The sequence below is a fragment of the Mizuhopecten yessoensis genome, unplaced genomic scaffold, assembly GCF_002113885.1.
Source record: "Mizuhopecten yessoensis strain PY_sf001 unplaced genomic scaffold, ASM211388v2 scaffold11143, whole genome shotgun sequence".
Lineage (NCBI taxonomy): Eukaryota > Metazoa > Mollusca > Bivalvia > Pectinida > Pectinidae > Mizuhopecten > Mizuhopecten yessoensis.
Window position 1 is genome coordinate 1885588 of NW_018408901.1, and position 17938 is coordinate 1903525.

A 17938-nucleotide genomic window follows, 5' to 3' on the forward strand; every position below is an offset into this window, starting at 1 on the left:
CATGTTAATAACTTGATTGGAATTATAACCTTGAGTTGACAGTTTGATACTTTGAAAATTTTGAGCCAGCCCTACCCCCAAGGGCTGTAGGGTGGGGCTCAAGGGAGTCAGTGTGCTAAAATTTCTTCATTTTCCTTGTTTAGAATCAGAGGTGCTAGTTTCAAATCCTTTTTAGTCTGAAATCTGTATGCTTGATATTGAATAAGGTGGTTTTATTGTTTTTTGTCACTTTGAATAATAATTCTGTTCATGTTAAAAACGAAATCAACTCTCTGTATAAATATATCAGGTGACCGTTAAGGCCCATGGGCCTCTTGTTTACTTTTAAACAACTTCTTTTGAATAATTAAGAGGCCTAGGGTGATGATGTTTGGCCAATAACATGTTTGGATGAAGGGTCACAAAGTTTGTTCAAATGAAAGATCTTGACTTATATTCAAGGTCACAGGGGTCAAACATATTCTTCTGAATAACCAAGAGGCCTAGGGTGATGATATTTGGCCAGTAACATGCTGTGATATAGGGCTACCAAGTTTGTTCAAATGGATGACCTTTACATATATTCAAGGTCACAAGGGTCAAATATGCTTAAAACCTTTAAAACAACTTCTTCTGAATAACTGAGAGGCCTAGGGTAAGGATATTTGGCCAGTTACATGCTGGGATAAAGGGCTACCAAGTCTGTTCAAATGAATGACTTTCACCAATTTGCAAGGTCACAAGGGTCAAATATTTTGAAATCTTTAAACAACTTCTGAATAATGTAAAGGTCCAGGGTAATGATATTTGGCCAGAAACATGCTGGTATGAAAGGCTATAAAATCTGTTCAACTTAATGTCCTTGTTTGAATTTCAAGGTCGCATGTGTCACATGTTTTAATCTTTTAATAGATTCTTTTGAAACAAACACTGGTATTTTGCCTGTAGCTTTATTTTATTCCACTTATTAGATAACGGGTGTAAGATTAATACCAGGTGAGCGATTCAGGCCCATTGGGCCTCTTGTTTAGGTCATGGTGGTGACTAACCAACAAACCATACTGATCTAGACCGAAAACGGATATATCGTTCTTGTTCAGAAAATTTTCGATCTGCCTCTTTTTGTTGATTAGTCTCTCCCATGACCTACAAAAATGGAGTTAGCTCAGGTGAGAAATTTTGAACGTCATCAGAAGGTAGGCAATTCAAATCACCCATCATCTGTGGTCTCTCATCTATCTGTCCATCAATCACTTCGTCCATCCATCCCACAAATTCTTGTTAGCCCTTTTTCTCAGAGAGTGCAAGAGGGATCTTTGTCAAATTTCGCATGAAAGTAATTTATTTCATATCAAAGTTCCTCTTGGTCCCTAGTTGTGCAGTATTTACTTTTGAGACTGATTGAATAAGCAAAATGGCTGACAGGTGGCCATCTTGGATTTTGACAGTTAAAGTTTGTTAGTGCTATTTTTCTAATTTTGTATGAAGGATTCCAATGGGCATATCAAGTTTTGGAACTGATCGGAATTCCAAGATGGCTGATAGGCAGCCATTTTGAATTTTGAGAGTTATAAGTTTGTTAGTGCTTTTCTTTTCGAAAAGAACATGAGGGATCATTCTCAAATATAATATGTAAGTTCCCTTTGGTTTCTAGCTGTGCATGTTTTCTTTTGAGACTGATCCAAAAACGAAATGGCCAATAGGTGGCCATCTTGGATTATGACAGTTACTGTAAGTTTTGTTATCACTATTTCACAGAAAGAATTGCAGGGATCTTTCCATTCTTAAACTATAAATGTATGTTCCCCTTGGTTTCTTGTTTAAAATAGCCCTGGCCCTAATGAGAACTCATCCTTCATTGACAGCACTTCTAATTATGTAAGAATTACATTTTTTAGCCATTTGCATATATAGTTATGTAATTAATTCTTATACAATAACATTTGTCATAGTGACAAATAACATGACATAACGAGGTTAAAGTAAATTTTAAAGGTTCCTGTTCAGGATCTCCTTCATGGGACTGGGTAAAAGTACATGTAAGGAAAATAAAAAGCAAAGAAGGTAAAAGATCATTTTTTGTATCATTTATTTTTCCATTTTCAGTCAGTGTATGTGCAATTGCTAGGTGTGCCCTATAATGTAACTAAAGAAGAGATTCGGGATTTCTTAACAGGTAAGACAGCATTTACCAAATTATCTTATATTACAGTCAAACTTCCATAAATTGAACTTCGAAGATTCAAATTTCTCGATGTGTCAAAATTACAGTAAAGTCCAGATTTCCCCCCTTACATTATACTACTACTATTCTATTCATGAATGGACTTTTATGAGTCGAATTTCTCGCTGTTTTGAGGTATAAGCAAGGCTGGTTTGTTATGAAAACATTTGAAAATACAACAAATAAATTGAAGTCACAAATTTACCTGTAGGAGAACAAGGAAATGCCCCGTAGTCATTTTAACACCTTCACTGACATGTTTCTGGAGTAATGAAAGTGGCCTGTGCTTTCGGGGTTAAAGGGTTATCAAGTTGTTTTCGTATAAATTAGCTAGCATTAACACCTATTAGCTCATTTACCCCTGAAAACACATATGAACTCTTCCAATTCAAAGGTTGGAATAGTTCATTATGAAATTATCAGGGGTGAATGAGTTAAAGGCACAAGCTTAAAGAATCATTTATATTAAAAGCTTAAAAAGAACTACTAGGCCCAAAGTCATCGCATATGTAGCTTGGGTTCAAGGGCCTAACAAACATGTCCAATTTAACAATTTGGAACAAAACATCGTAGAGGTCAAATTTGTATCATTTGTTGATTGCTTCAATGAATTATTTCATGCATTTCAGTATTAAAATAAAATTTTTGAACACCACTACCAGTAACTAACCTATGGGTGATGAAACCCGTTTGAGCCTCTTCGAAATATCGTTTGAATTGCAGTCTCCTTAAATGTTATTTTCAATGGTGTCCATGCTTCTTATTTATTTGTCACAGTTGCATCATTTCAGGTTGTCAAGTTGAGGAAATATTATTTGATTATGATGATTCTCGCAAGAACGGAATTGTTTACGTACGAGTACCAAACGACGATGTTCAAACAGCTGTAGCCAAAGACAGAGAATATATCGGGGCCCGATATGTCAAGGGTAAGTATGGACGTTTAAAGCACTGTAATTAAAATATTAATACAGAGATACCATTTAATCAACTGTTTGGGACCTAAATCATCAAAATCAAGAATGAAAGTTACCAAGGTTCAATGTAAAGTCTTCTAAGCAAATCATATCTTCATTGTACATGGAATTTTGGATTTAATTAGGATATAAACAACTCGTGGTACTGTCTCGAGACGAAATCTTTCAAAAGCATAAATTTCCAAGTACGGCTTAGCCTACATAGTTCAAAAATTTGTCCAATAATTATGTTGATTTGCATGGCAGCAAGGGCAAGTAAGTTCACCCTTTAATTAATGCATAGTAGAGTTCACTTATGTTACATGGGGGTGAAAGGGTTAATACATGTATTTTGTTTTATCTTTTTGTTTAGCTAATAAAGTGTTGAATAATTGGATCCAAAATATTTGTTCACATTAATTAAAACAGGGTAGTAATTTTTGTTTACTGAATAAATTCTAGTTACAATAATATTTCAACTTTAAATTTCTTTCTTTTTTCCAGTGTTGGTTAATGATAGTGAAAGGACTAGACACCTTATTCCTCGACTTCAAGGGTATGTGACATTTAAAAAATAAAGTGTTTTCCTTTGAGTATTTGTGCGATTACATTCATGGATAAATTTAATACTATAACACATGTATGCTTCAGCCTTTATCTGTCTACATTATTGAGTTAAGATTCAAGACATTTTTTTTTATGAAAACAAGAAAAAAATCTTACATTCTTCCTGATTTAGAGAAGATGAAAGTTCCCAAGCTACCTAAGGAAAACAAGGAGATTGATCATAACATAAGTATGGCCAGCAGGGTCAGTAAAAATTAGAACTTGTTCCTTCAAATCAGGGAGAAAGAACTTCAAAAAGCATTTACTGATGAACCTGGTAGTTGCCTGTGACCGACTCCTTTTGAATTTGTTAAAGGAGGAAAATACTTGAATTGTTCAGCTTTCGTTTTACAGTCCATGTCTTGTTGATGAGTGACAGGATGTATCTGATAATTTTTTGTGCATTAAAAAATGTAACAAATGCTGACCGAAAACTTGATCTGATTATATGGAACAAGAGATTGGAGGTGGGGATCGAGGGGATAGTGTCAAGCCTTTTTTTCGCAAACATGAACCCATTCACCCCTGATATTTCATGGTGGACTATTCCAACCTTTGTGTCTTCAGGGGTGAAGGAGTTAAAATTTGTTTAATAAAAAAAGATGTAGGTGCCTCACGGTCCTTTATTGTTCATGTTTACTTTTCCGGCAACCATCTTGAATTTTGACAGTGAATGTTTGTAATAGCTATTTCTCAATAAGGACTGGAGGGATCTTTCTCAAATTTTATATAGGTTCCCCTTGGTCCCTACTTGGGCATCGCATCACTTTTGAGATTGATCAGATAGACAAAATGGCCGACAGGCAACCATCTTGAATGTTGACAGTGAATGTTTGTAATAGCTATTTCTCAATAAGGACTGGAGAGATCTTTCTCAAATTTGACATGTAGGTTCCCCTTGGTCTGCAGTTGTGCACGTTCTCTTATGAGACTGATTGGATAAATAAATCTTTGATTTTGAAAGTTAAGGTTTGTTTGAGCTATTTCCCAGAAAGTACTGGAGGTTTCTTTCTCAAATACTATATGCAGGATCCCCGTTGTCCTTTTTTGTTCATGTCTACTTTTGAGACCGATCCTGAGCAGACTGATCAGATAAACAAAATGGCCGACAGGTGGCCATCTTTGATTTTTGACATGGAAGGTTTGTTAGTCCTATTTCTCAGGAATAACTTGAGGGATCTTTCTCAAATTAACTATGTAAGTTCTCTTTGATCCTTAGTTGTGCATGTTTTATTTTGAGACTGATCATTAAGTACTGTACTAGTAAATATGTGAAATGACATTTTATACACAGCAGTTTTAAGTTTAGATCAAAAGTTGTTCACTATTGCAATATACTATAACTATATGGGAAAACGCTATTGCGATAGTTCAATTATTGTGGTACACTTAATTAAGCTTTAGTATAGCAGAAGTATTAGATACTTCAGTTACCAAAGTTCTTTCTGTCAATTGTCTGTTGGTTCATTGGTATCAGGTAATTTTTTGTCTTAAATATGCTGTCTGCTAGCATGTTTATCACAACACTGAGTATAAAGTATACCATAACATTTATGCAATTAAAATGCACATACAACTGAGAGTAATATCTTATTGTGACTAGCGCACTTGACTCCTTGTGTTAGTGCAGCCAAGTGTGTCTTAATGATCACGACTTAATTATCAGTACTCTCAATTGCATGGTGAGATAATGAAAACTGTAAGTGTTAGCAGTTTTGAAACTATCGATTGGACGATTGTTATCAAGTTTATGTTGTTGTCATTGTTTAATCAAACCAAGAGGTGTACAACCACAATATATCGATAGTATGATATATTATTACACCACTAGCCTTTAGTCACATATATAGGACTAGATTTTTTTTTTAAATTTAAAAAACACGCCGACAGAACACCGACTTCCGTAAGTGAGATGAAACCCGTAAGGGCGGATTCATGTAGGCGCAAAACCCTTCAACCAACAGAATTTTAAATTTGGATTGTCTTATTACGAGTGAAGAGAAACAAAGGTTGGTAGGTAGTGTCATATTTATTTTCTACCTCTGTTGTAGGATAGAGAAGAAAATGCAGTTCCTGAAATTTGATTTGGAAAAGGTAAACAAAATTTTAGGGTTTTCACTATCAACGAAGAGCCAAGTGAGCTTATAGCATGGCGCAGCATCCATCCATTGTCTGTCATCTTTTTTCTTTGAAATGCTACTAGTCCTAGTTGTTTTGAGGACTTTCCATAACTTCATGTCCCATGCCTTGAGACTTATGGGAGGTGAAAATCCGTAAGATTTTGCCTCACACTGTCAGATGTGGCATGTATATTGGCCCCCTTAGGCAGAGGGGTGGGAACCTATAGGGGAAATAAAGGATTTTTTTCTTAATAATTCTCCTTTGATACGAATGAAGGCATTTCAACCAACTTTGGTTAACAGAGCCTGCAAGCAAAGACAACTAAATTTTATATAAATGGAGGGTGTGCCCCCCCTGGGGGCAGAGAGGCGGGCCAAATAGATGACATAGAGCATAATATTTGAAGTTCTTCTCCTTCCAAACGAATGCCTGCAGGTCCAGACCAACCCCTGGAGACTACCTCCCTAGGTCATAACATGAAAACAGTTGAGATCCCCAGGCCATAACCATTTACAAAATTGCTGGACATTAAGAATAAACTTCTGCTCTTTGTGACTTATCCACCCAAACAGATTTACATGTAGTCCTTCATACAACTGGTATTTTTTGTGCTACTTTGATAAACTGGTATGGTACTCAGCAGGCTACCTGGCCAAGTGAGCTAATGCCTTGGTGCGGTGTCTGTCATCCATCATCCGTCCATCTGGCATCATTTTTTTTTTACTTTAAACAACTTCTTTTGAATAACCAGAAGGCCCGGGATGATGATATTTGTCCAGTAACATGCTTGGGTGAAAGGCTACCAAATTTCTTCAAATGAATGACTTTGACTGATTTTCAAGGTCACAGAGGTCAGTTGCCTTAAAAAACTTTCAAACAACTTCTTTTTGGGATGAATTTGTTTAAAACCTTGAAAGACCTAGGATGTTAATTTTTCATAATTTTGCTAGCAACATGTTGGGATGAAGGGCTGCTGAGTTTGTTCAAATGAATGATCATGACCCTCACCCATATTCAAGGTCACAGTGGTAAAATATGTTGAAACTTTAAACAACTTCTTCTGAATAACCAAAGGGACAAGGGTGATGATATTTTGCCAGTATCATGCTAGCGTGAAGGGCTACCAAATTTAATCAAATGAATGACCTTCACACATATTCAAAGTCACAGGGGTCAAATATGTTGAAACCTTTAAACGTCTTCTTCTGAATAACAAAAAGGACATGGGTGATGATATTTTGCCAGTATCGTGGTGATGATACTTTGCCAGTATCGTGCTGGCATGAGTCAAAAGTGTTGAAGTTTTTTAAACAACTTCTCCTGATCAACCAAAAGGCTAAGGATTATGATATTTTGGCCACTTGCATGCTGAGATGAAGGGCTACCAAGTTTGTTCAAATGAATTACCTTGACTTATATTCAAGGTCACATGGGTCAAATATGTTTTAAATCTTTAAACGACTTCTTCTGAATAACCAAAAGGCCTAGGATGTTGATATTTGGCGAGTGACATGCTGAAATGAAGGCCTACCCAGTTTGTTCATTTGAATGACCTTGACCCACTTTTAAGGTCACTTATGGTAAAATGTGTATAAACATTTGAATTACCTAATCTCTATTTACAAAAGGTCTAGTGTGGTGTTATTTGGCAAGTTGCTTGCTGAGATAACGGGATATCTTTTAACAGGTTCTTTTGGATGACTTCGAGTCATAGATATTGATATTCTGCCTGTAGCTATATTTTAGTCCACTTTTAAGGTTACAAGTATATGATTGATACCAAGTGAGCGATGCAGGCCCATTGGGTCTCCTTGTTTTGCAAGGGGAGGTTACTGTGCATAAGAAAGAAAAACCCAGATGGCAATGGTACAGGGATCCTTAAGTTTAGATTATATGCATCATACATGACATTCTATTAAAAACGAACTTTCCATTTGTCAGTTATAATACTTTCACAGTCTGACTATCCCAATCTGGGTTTACAAGATGTCATTAAGTCATGGTAAACATATCATGGGTCTGGACAATATCTGTAACTTAAAAAATGTGAGATCCCAGAGGGATCATGGCACCCACCATCGATTCATCTTCTTTGTTCTTTGTAAGATTGATTTTTTCTTCTCAATCTAACAAAGAACCAATGAAGAAGGTTACATCTTTTGTTTAGAAGAAAATGTTTTCCCTGAAAATATGTACTAAAGACATTTTCATGTGCACCAACCTTTGGCAAACAGATCTTTGACAAAATAAGTTTGTTAACTGTTGTCGGTGCTGTGACGAATTATTTGAATTTCAGCAAAAGGCAAGATGAAAGGTCATAATGTAAAAGAACAAATAGACACTTTTACCTGCTAACATACAGTAAATTTTGTAACTGACGTGAAAAACAACATTTTTTCACTCTAATGGAATGAGTTCTGTAATTATTAAATATCTTCTGAATATTTTTGTTTTTCTAGTCAGATATGACATACATTTCATTGCATGGAGCTCTGCACTCGAGCGGGCGTGAAGAAATCGGAAATTTCTTAGGTGAGTTTTTAGCCCATCATTATCAACTAAAATTTCACATCAAGGTTCCCCATGGTCTCTAGTTGTGTATATTGTATTTTGAAATTGAAGAGAAAACCAAGATGGCTGACAGGTTTGTAGTTATGCATATTACATGTTGTAACTTATCAGAGAACCAAGATGGCTGATGGGCAACCATCTTGAATATTGAGAATTAGACATTTGTTAGGGCTATCATTCAGAAGGTACTAGAGGGATTGTTTTAAGATTTCACATGTATGTAATCAGTGGTCCGTAGTTGTGCATATTTAATCTTGGGACTTATCATTAATCAAAATAGCCTCAAGGTGTCTGTCTTTAAATGTAAGAGCTGAAGTTTACAAGGAAAGAACTGGAGGGATCTGTCTCAAATTCCACCAGGTATTGGACAAATTTTGAATCAGAATTTTTGAATCAATTCTCATATGTTGATTTTGAAATGGCTTAAGTTATGCATGTTTCAATGTGGGGTTGATCAGAAAAACAAAGCGCTCCCCAGGCAGTTAGCTATCTCCCCTTGCTGCTTATGGGGGCATTTTGGCCCTATACTGTAACATTTTAGGTCTTACGGAGGCAATTTATCAAACGAAAAATTAAAAGATGTCTATTTTAATCAAAACATAATGTTCTTCCACTTTGTTTCTATTTCTTTTTCTCGCTTTCTTTTTCTTTTCTTTAAACGTCTTTAATTCTTTCTACATGCTATTTGTCTGTCCAGCCAATAAAGTGCAATATACATTCATGTAAATCTGATCTTATTTATCACTGCAGGTATACAATAGATAATTTATTGTTTATTTTTTTTTTGTTACTGCATATGCTTCCTCAACTTTATGTGTATGATGTCAGGATGTGAGAGTCATGTGACATGTGGAAGGTGATCTTGTTTTCTTGATAATAACAGTGAGGATGATGATCACATGTACATGATGCAAGTATTTATGGTAATGACCAGTGTTGATTTGTATTTTTTCTCAGTATGATTATAACGATACAATGATATTGCTTTGATGATGATGATGATGAGATGATGATGGATGATAATGATGATGATGAGATGATGATGATGATGATGATGATGATGATGATGAGATGATGATGATGATAATGATGATGATGAGATGATGATGATAATGATGATGATGCATTGTATGAAATATGATGAGATGTTGTTTTGTATTAAAAAAAGTGATGATGAAGGTGATGAGAATGATGATGAGGATGGTGCATGTCTGTGAGATGTGATGGTAATGAGGCTATTGTTTATGATGGATGATGCTTGATGAATGATGATTATGATAATTGCTAATTTGATGAAGATGTATATTGCACATTAAAATGAAAATAAAAATAAAATTAAAAAAAAAAAAAAGAAGGATCACTAGTACTAGTGTGCTTGTTTGAGAGGAGTTCAGAATGCTCTTTAGTGACTGAACTGAATGGTTGATCAGAATTTTGTTTGAAACAATAGATATCTTCTGTGTAATTAGAAATGTTTGAGCAACTCGTTTTCAAAATTCCTCATTCTGGAAAATATCTACTTTTAAGCCCGGCTTACCTTCCGATATTTGTGTAGGCATTGAAAGTTTTTGTTAAGTGCCAACAAAGTGCAACATCAGATCACAAAGTCCCTATTTAAGGATTGAACTGCTTTCAGTTGGCATTCATGCAAACTGGACAAAGGCAAATTCATTGAAATTCATATTGCCTATGAATCCCTACTGGACAAAGGCAAATTCTATGGAATTCATGTTGCCTATGAATGCCAACTGAAAGCTATTCAATACTTATATTTACCATTTTGGAATCAGTTCATCTCATAGAAATAGAGCATTTAGTTCAAATAATGAATAGAACAGTCATCACCCATGGAGGGTCAGTGGTATCAAACATAACAAGTATGATGCCATAATAATGATAACGTCAACAATCTGTCCATGACATTCATAGCCTATATGAATGCCAACTGAATTTGGTAGGATTACATAGTGGCAATGCCATACGATGGTAAATATTTCATAATGAACAGTTCAACATTGAAATGTGTTCAAATAACATGTTCCCTACACCTTTGAAAAAATGTCATGTCAATATCTAAGTCTTAAGGCGCTATGTTGTGGATTATATTTTTATAAACCGGGGACTAGAGGTTTTATCTGCATCCGTCTGTCTGTCTGTCAGTTGTCCATCCGTTACCTTTGGTTAAGGTTTTGGTTAAAGTTTTGTAATGGCTTACCATTCACTTAATAGTAGTGTTAGGGTGCTGATTTTATGTACAGAGGTTCTTTAGGGGTCTAGCATTAATGTTGTTAAGTCAGTTGGGGCGCCGGTAGGGGACATGTATTTGTTTGACTAGTCTTGATAAAAATCCTTTTTTCTCTTTTAGACAATTTAATAGGTATTGCATGGCTGGCTATAACAGATGTAAAATTGATTAAACTGATAGCTTAACAAATCTTGGAAGGAACGACCCTTGAATGATTTTAAATAATTATTTTGATTATGTTTGACGTTTTGAGTTTTCAATCCAACAGAAGTGCCTATAGAAGAAATGTTATTCAGAGAAGTAGCAGGAGACGCTCAAGGCATGAAGTATAATAATATTTATTGCTTGATCAACAAGAAGGATTTGGGGGAAGCTTTGAAAAAGGACGGGACCTATGAGGGTAATCGATATATCAAAGGTGAGCTGTTCACGTGTTAACCTACTGTAAACTTGAAATTTGCGATGATACAGTTTAACTGACCATGTGGAGAGAAGCCAGTAAAACGGATATTTTGGCAGTACATGTATAATCACGATATACCGCCACAAAAGGATGAGTGTCTATATCTGGATTTTCACCTCCTTACCCCGGTAATTTGTTCAAAGATGTCTTATTGTATCATATGTGCAAAAACTAAAGCAAAAAAATGACCGAAAATGGGTTTTGGGAGTACTAAAAGGGATAGGGGTAAATCACAAATATAATTTGCTATTTTCTAAATGAGTTAAAACATCAAAATAATACCATTTCTGTTTTTGGAAACGTATGTAAATTAAATAGGCATATATAAAAGAATGATATTGCGCTATTTTGGTCGTAGCTTTTTTTATCACCAGCTTTCCAAAAAGATGAAACTGACCACAGTGAACGTTGGATTCAGGTCATGTCATTATCAACTACGTAAACTTTCATTAGGAGATATATATCGACTCAATTTTCTGGTTGTCTTTTGACTAAATAGCCCCTTTAATCTACATACCTTCATAAAGACTGGTATTGTAAGAAAATATTCTGGTTAGCAAATCTACGTATCCGAAAACCGTCCCAAAATGTAGGTCAATATTGATTGATTTTCCCGGTCAGAAAAGTCGCTCCTCACTGCTGTTTGACAGACCTGATCAGTAACTTGCTATATAGCATTGAGTGCATGTATACAATAAACTTTGAATGAAACATAATATCGACTGAATTTCTGTTGAACAACTTATCATTCACCGCCAGCTATCATCCGTGTTCCGACCGGAAATAATGTGCAGAAATAGCATTGACAACACATGATTGTAAAGTGCGACTACAAAAATGTCCTAGTTGGTTGCTAGCGATATGTAGCCATTTCATAAAGATTTTGAGAATTTGCAACAATTTACAATTGTATTTACAAGACAGAAGTGTTGATTTATCTCTGCATTTAGTGATTAAGTAATCATATTTTTATCAAAATATTAAAGGGGCCCCCATTGGAGGCTGTATTCAATGGCACAAAAAAACATGGCTACCCGGTTTCAGTTCGGATAAGCACACACAATTTCCTGTCTGGCATTATTTCTAACTTATAACATAAACTTGTTTGTTCTCTTACAGTGCAGAAGACTCCTGACCATGCAATGCAACATTTGGCTTTTGCCAAAACGGTAAGGGCATTCTTTTGGTACTGTATACTGGGTGGGCTTTGCCGCAGTTTAATTTTTGACTTTTTCACCCTTCGTGATGAGGGTAAATGTTTCATTCCAGCAAATATAGGTTAACAACATAATAAACATAGCGGTAAAATGTGAAACGCGAATTAACACTGGCTGAAAATTTACTTCACGGGCAATGGGCGAAAGTTTCCAGGTATGCAGTATTTGTATCAATTACCAGCCCATCACAATTAAAGACATTTTAGGCTTTAAGACTGAGATAATAAGCTTGCCTGTTTGAATTAAAAATGAGAAAAGGGAAATGGTGTTGGTGCCCCTTTGTCAATTGTTTCAAGGTTAAAGATTTTGTGCATTCATCCCTGAAATTTCATAATGAACTATTCCCGCCTTTGAATTGTTAGAGTTCAAATGTGTCTTCAGGGGTGAAGTTGCGGTCTAAGGGCTCAATAAGATGCAGTGCTGTCATAAAGATTTTGTGCATTCATCCCTGAAATTTCATAATAAACTATTCCCGCCTTTGAATTGTAAGAGTTCAAATGTGTCTTCAGGGGTGAACTTGCGGTCTAAGGGCTCAACAAGATGCAGTGCTGTCATAACGGGGAAAATTCCACTGTTTTCTGACCTGTTTTAGGATTATTTTTGCCAAAACGACCAGTTAGTGTTTACATTAGATGCTGATTAAGTATGAAGGTTCCTGAGGAGTCGAACCTTGATGCAGCAGAATTAGAACAGAAATATTATTACATTTTCATTTTTTTTACCTGTTTTGGACTTTATCTTTTATGCCAAAATCTCCAGGTAAAATTTTGAGTGCAAGTGTTCAGATTCACCATAAACACAACATTCAGTATTTTTTCCAAGATGGTCATATTAGGAATGGAGGTTACTGAAGGGTCAGATATTGTCGCACAAAAGTGGAAACAGATTTTCATTTTCAAATAATCACTCAATTTGTGTTCATCACCAGTTTTAGAATATTTCTCAAATAGGTGAACAGCAAACCTTTTTCAAACAGCTTTTGTTAAAAACAAAATTTGGGAGGGGGGATAATAGTTGATTCCTTGCCCAACTGAGTGAGTTTCAAGGGAAAGTGGTAAACTTGGGTCAAAAGTCAATGAGGGAGGGTTGACAGCTATATGTGCATACTGGTAATATTATATTTGCTTATACATGTACAGTTTGAATGAAATTCACATTATAATAATATGTGTTAAAGGATCCCTGTTCCACCTCACTCTGGTAATATACTGTTTTTGGCAGTGGTACGGGGATCAAACCGCTTAGTCGGTTAAAGAGAAAGTATAACAATCTGAAGTCTAGGGTTCAAATCCTGTTATAGCTGCACAGATTTTTTTTATACATATGAAGCACTGCTTTTGATTATAATTAGGGCTTTTCACCAACTGGTGAAAAGATCTATTGGTTTTGTTATGTTTCTTATTCTTTTCATTATTATTTTTCTTCTGTACTTTGTGGAGTCTATCTTTTGATTGGTAAAAGATAGGTTTATATAGTCTTTTAGGCATGTTGTAGGCCAAGGTCTGAAGATGTTCCAGGAACATTTTCAAGTAGATTAAAGTCGAATATGGCCGCCATGACGTCATAGGTTAATATTTTAAAACTGCTATAACTCGAAAACCGTTGATTGTACAGAATTCGTGCTATTATATTATTTGTAGATAATTTCCATATCTAACTTTTTCTCATTACATGTTACCGGTAATACAAAATATTCCAAATAAAAAAGCTCGCTGTTGGGTCAAAGGTCACAATTAAAAAAAAAAAAACCATTAATTTTTATATGCCCGTCAAATTTGACGGTAGTATTATGGTATGGGGTTGTCCTTCCGTCGTAAACTTTTGTTTGTCCGGCAATCTCCTCCTTCGTTTTTCGACCGATCTCTTGGTATACATTTCAATCATGATATGAAGTTGTGTCTCCCTTAAAAGAATTTTGATGCCCTTTGTTCCATTCAGTATTTGATTTTTTGTCTGGAGATCTTCCCTACATTTTTTGACAGATTAGTAGGCTTAATAATCAGGATATGTTGTTGTGTTTCCTTGAAAAGAATTTTGATTCGACAATTTTTGCAAAAGTTATTTCCCTTTGTTCATTTCAGTATTTGATTTATTGTCCGGAGATTTTCTCCTACATTTTTTATAGCATGTCAGCTAACCACTCTTAGAATGATGCAGATCTTATTTCAATGTAAGAACGTATATAACACTATATGGCATTCGACGGGCATATATTGTTCCGCCCCGCGGTACTCTTGTTGATATTATTTTTGCTACTCAACTTTGAAAATATTTTGCTTTTGTTTTGTTTCAGATGTGAAATTGAGACAAAATTATTTGAATTCACTGTGATATTCTGATAGATGACGTCCCAAACTTGGCCAACATTGATGTAGAAGTCTGGTGATGCCACAGATACACAGAATGTGTGGCACTTGTAACACACAGAGAGGGTTGCACTGCTATTTCCATTAAGATAATGAGTCTTTTGGTTTACAGACTGGTGCTCCATTATAGTTATCTTGTGTATTTTATCATTGCCAGAAATCATGAATATCTTATCTGTTGTAGAGGATTCATATTTTGGTCAAACAATTTTATACCATGTCAGTGATGTGTGTGTGTGTGTGTGTGAGATTAGATTGATTATTTCTCTGATGCTACACTGGTTCAGAGAGTACTGAAGGTGTATGGTAAACTGTTGGATCAGCAAATGATGATAATTTGCATGGAAGTGGAGGCATTCATGTCTTCCAGACATTTTTGTAGCTACAGATAACTTGATGTATTCCATTTAGTTAAGGAGAAAAATCAGATGATACATTTGTTTATAAGATGCATTTCATGGCTGTACATCTTGTATGCTTGATATTCTTCACAAATCATATGAGAAAGGACCATCATCAACGGTGGTCACTAGATTATCACTTACATTTTGTAGCTCGCCTGGCCAAAAGGGCCAAGTAAGCTTATGCCGTGGTGCTGCGTCCGTCATTCGTCTGGCATCAACTTTTTACTTTAAACAACTTCTGAATAACCAAGAGGCCAAGAGTGATGATATTTGACCAGGGACATGCTGGGATTAGGGGCTACCAAGTTTGTTCAAGTGAATGACCTTGACTTATATTCAAGGTCACAGGGGGTCAAATATGTTTAAATCTTTAAATGACTTCTTCTAATTAACCAGAAGGCCTAGGGTGTTAATATTCGGGCCGTAAAATGCTGGGATGAACCGCATCGAAATTTGTTCAAATGAATGACCTTGACATATATTTTGGTTATTTTTATTGTAACTTTATTTTAGCCTACTTCTAAGGTTACAATTGTGAGATAATACCAGGTGAGTGATGCAGGCCCATTGTACCATTTGCTTGATACCATATAGCGGGTTATTTATGCAGGCTTGAAGTTTTCGCGATTTTGACCCAAAATTAGAAAATTGATTTTACAATTCTCGATTTGAATTTTGAATTTCTCGATCTAGACATTTGAAGGAATTAAATATAGCATTGTTTTAGTACAGAGACGGGACACTTGTCATGTCAAGTGGCCAACGAATAGGCTTTATGACAGCATATTAAGCAACAACGTTAACAAGTGTATTTTGTTAGACAAGTCATATAACCTATTTTCACACATTATTACTCTTTATGTAAACAAATCGTCATAACCACATATTCGCTATTTCGTGAGGACATTAGGGTTATAAAGTTTGATATTGAGACTCACTTTTACGCTTTTCTTATCGCGATCACGTTAAACTGACCAGCCAAATCGCAGAAATATCCTGCTATATGGCTTTCATTGCCCGATATCACTGATTTTGTTATGTTCCTGATGTCATCACTTCCTAATCATCTACAGAAATATTCTGTAAAATCAGTTTCAAATTGTTTGAACAATAAATGTATATAACATGTAAATGTTAGGATAGTGAAGAGTTATAGCTTTACAAAGGACCATGGGGAACCTTCCTGTGAAATTTGAAAAAGACCCTTCCTGTACATTAAAAACATTTATGGGACAGAGGGAAGACACTTAAAGAAATCGGAATGTGACCATCAGGTCAACTTAATTCTATTGTGTATTGCACCGCTGGTAAGACCGCTTCCATGAGTCAGTGTGATGTTTGTTTTGAATAAAACCAGTAAACTGCTTAATCGACAGATTGTCGTTTTGGCTTAAAAGATGGAAGGTTTTTCAGTGAAAGTTTAATATAAAAGCAATCCACAAAAAACATTTGACAGTTTTGCTGTACCAACATTAGCAGACTCAGCTCTAGAATGATCATCGGTTACGTACACGATTTTTAAATTCTTCGTCTTCTGACATCAAGACTACTATTTCATTTATCTTCAAACACTGTGTACAGGGTGTGTGCACAGGGACCTGATAATTTGTTACAGCTATATTTGGGGTTTAGATCGATTTTCGGTAAAAATAAGCATTGGGGGTGGCATTTTTAACGAAAATCGATCTAAACCCCCCCCCCTCTAAACACCTTTCTTTAGGTCCAGATCCCTGTGGGTGTGTGGTCATGTTTTGCTGGTTGACCTACTTTACTTTTAAATTCACTATTAGGCAACAGTTTTCCAACACAGAGAATTCTGAGGGTGGCATTGTAGATTGGTTGGAATAAAATTCTGTCGAAAAATGTACAATTGAAGCACAAAGGGTAAACACCTCTTAAACCAGATTGGTGTTGTATGTACGGAGTATACCTGTACACTGGGAAGCTTTCGCCCAGTCAAATATTCGCCTTTTGTTGATAAAATCCATCTTCATTAACCCAGTATAAATTTCATCCTTAACATGTAGTTACTACATGTATATAGTGTATGCTGTGTACTGATTTTCACTGTCATGATAAATTAGCCTACATTAAACTGCGTCGAAAAATAATTCCTGGTATACCTTAGTTCCTCATGGTTGTTTGGAGAGAAGCCATTCAATCTCATTTTGCTACTCTTGATGTGCGGTTTTATGAACACTGGACACTTTAATATCAGTTAAATTTGAAAATTGTTTTTTATGCAGAGTTTGTTTGTATATTTTTGCCACTCGTAGGCAGGTAGAGCAACAGGTGTGTTGACAGAAGTCGAATTTACTTCAAATGAAATTTTATTATTTTTTTGTGTTCCAACTAAATGTTATTATGCAAATACAATTAGGAAACTTACATTGACATCAAATATTTAACTTAGTAATTTTAATACTGAGTCTGCAACTGATCATGCATATGTATACCTCTAGTAACTAGTAATTATTGGTTTGAAATAAAAAGTATTGATTTAAAGGTTTTGTTAGACTTATCCTTTATGCCTATAGTTTGATAGAATTTATATAAAATAGTATTTTTTAATTGATTAGATATGGTCAGAGTCTTACAAAAATCTTTCAAAAGTTTCAGAAGATATAGTCCAAAAGTTTTCGGGATTTGAAGATTTGAAAGATTGCCTGGATGAAGTGTCGTCATTTAAAAGAAATGCTTTGACCCCTTTTAAGCTCACCTGGCACAAATACCGGTGAGTTTATATATAATAACATGATGTTGTGTGTCCAGACATCTTTATTTTA

General features: G+C 35.3%; 1 protein-coding gene across 1 annotated transcript in view; it reads left to right on the plus strand.

Moving 5' to 3' along the window:
• Positions 1 to 15172, plus strand: part of LOC110466714 — a 33091-nt gene extending 17919 nt beyond the window's left edge. Inside the window, exons 7-14 of the mRNA XM_021523423.1 lie at positions 2086 to 2155; positions 2995 to 3132; positions 3664 to 3715; positions 5817 to 5859; positions 8346 to 8418; positions 10971 to 11120; positions 12285 to 12334; positions 14676 to 15172. Coding sequence (XP_021379098.1) covers positions 2086 to 2155; positions 2995 to 3132; positions 3664 to 3715; positions 5817 to 5859; positions 8346 to 8418; positions 10971 to 11120; positions 12285 to 12334; positions 14676 to 14681 — 582 coding nt within the window. The 3' untranslated portion in view covers positions 14682 to 15172. The remainder of the gene's footprint in view (positions 1 to 2085; positions 2156 to 2994; positions 3133 to 3663; positions 3716 to 5816; positions 5860 to 8345; positions 8419 to 10970; positions 11121 to 12284; positions 12335 to 14675) is intronic.
• The last annotated feature ends 2766 nt before the right edge of the window (positions 15173 to 17938 follow it).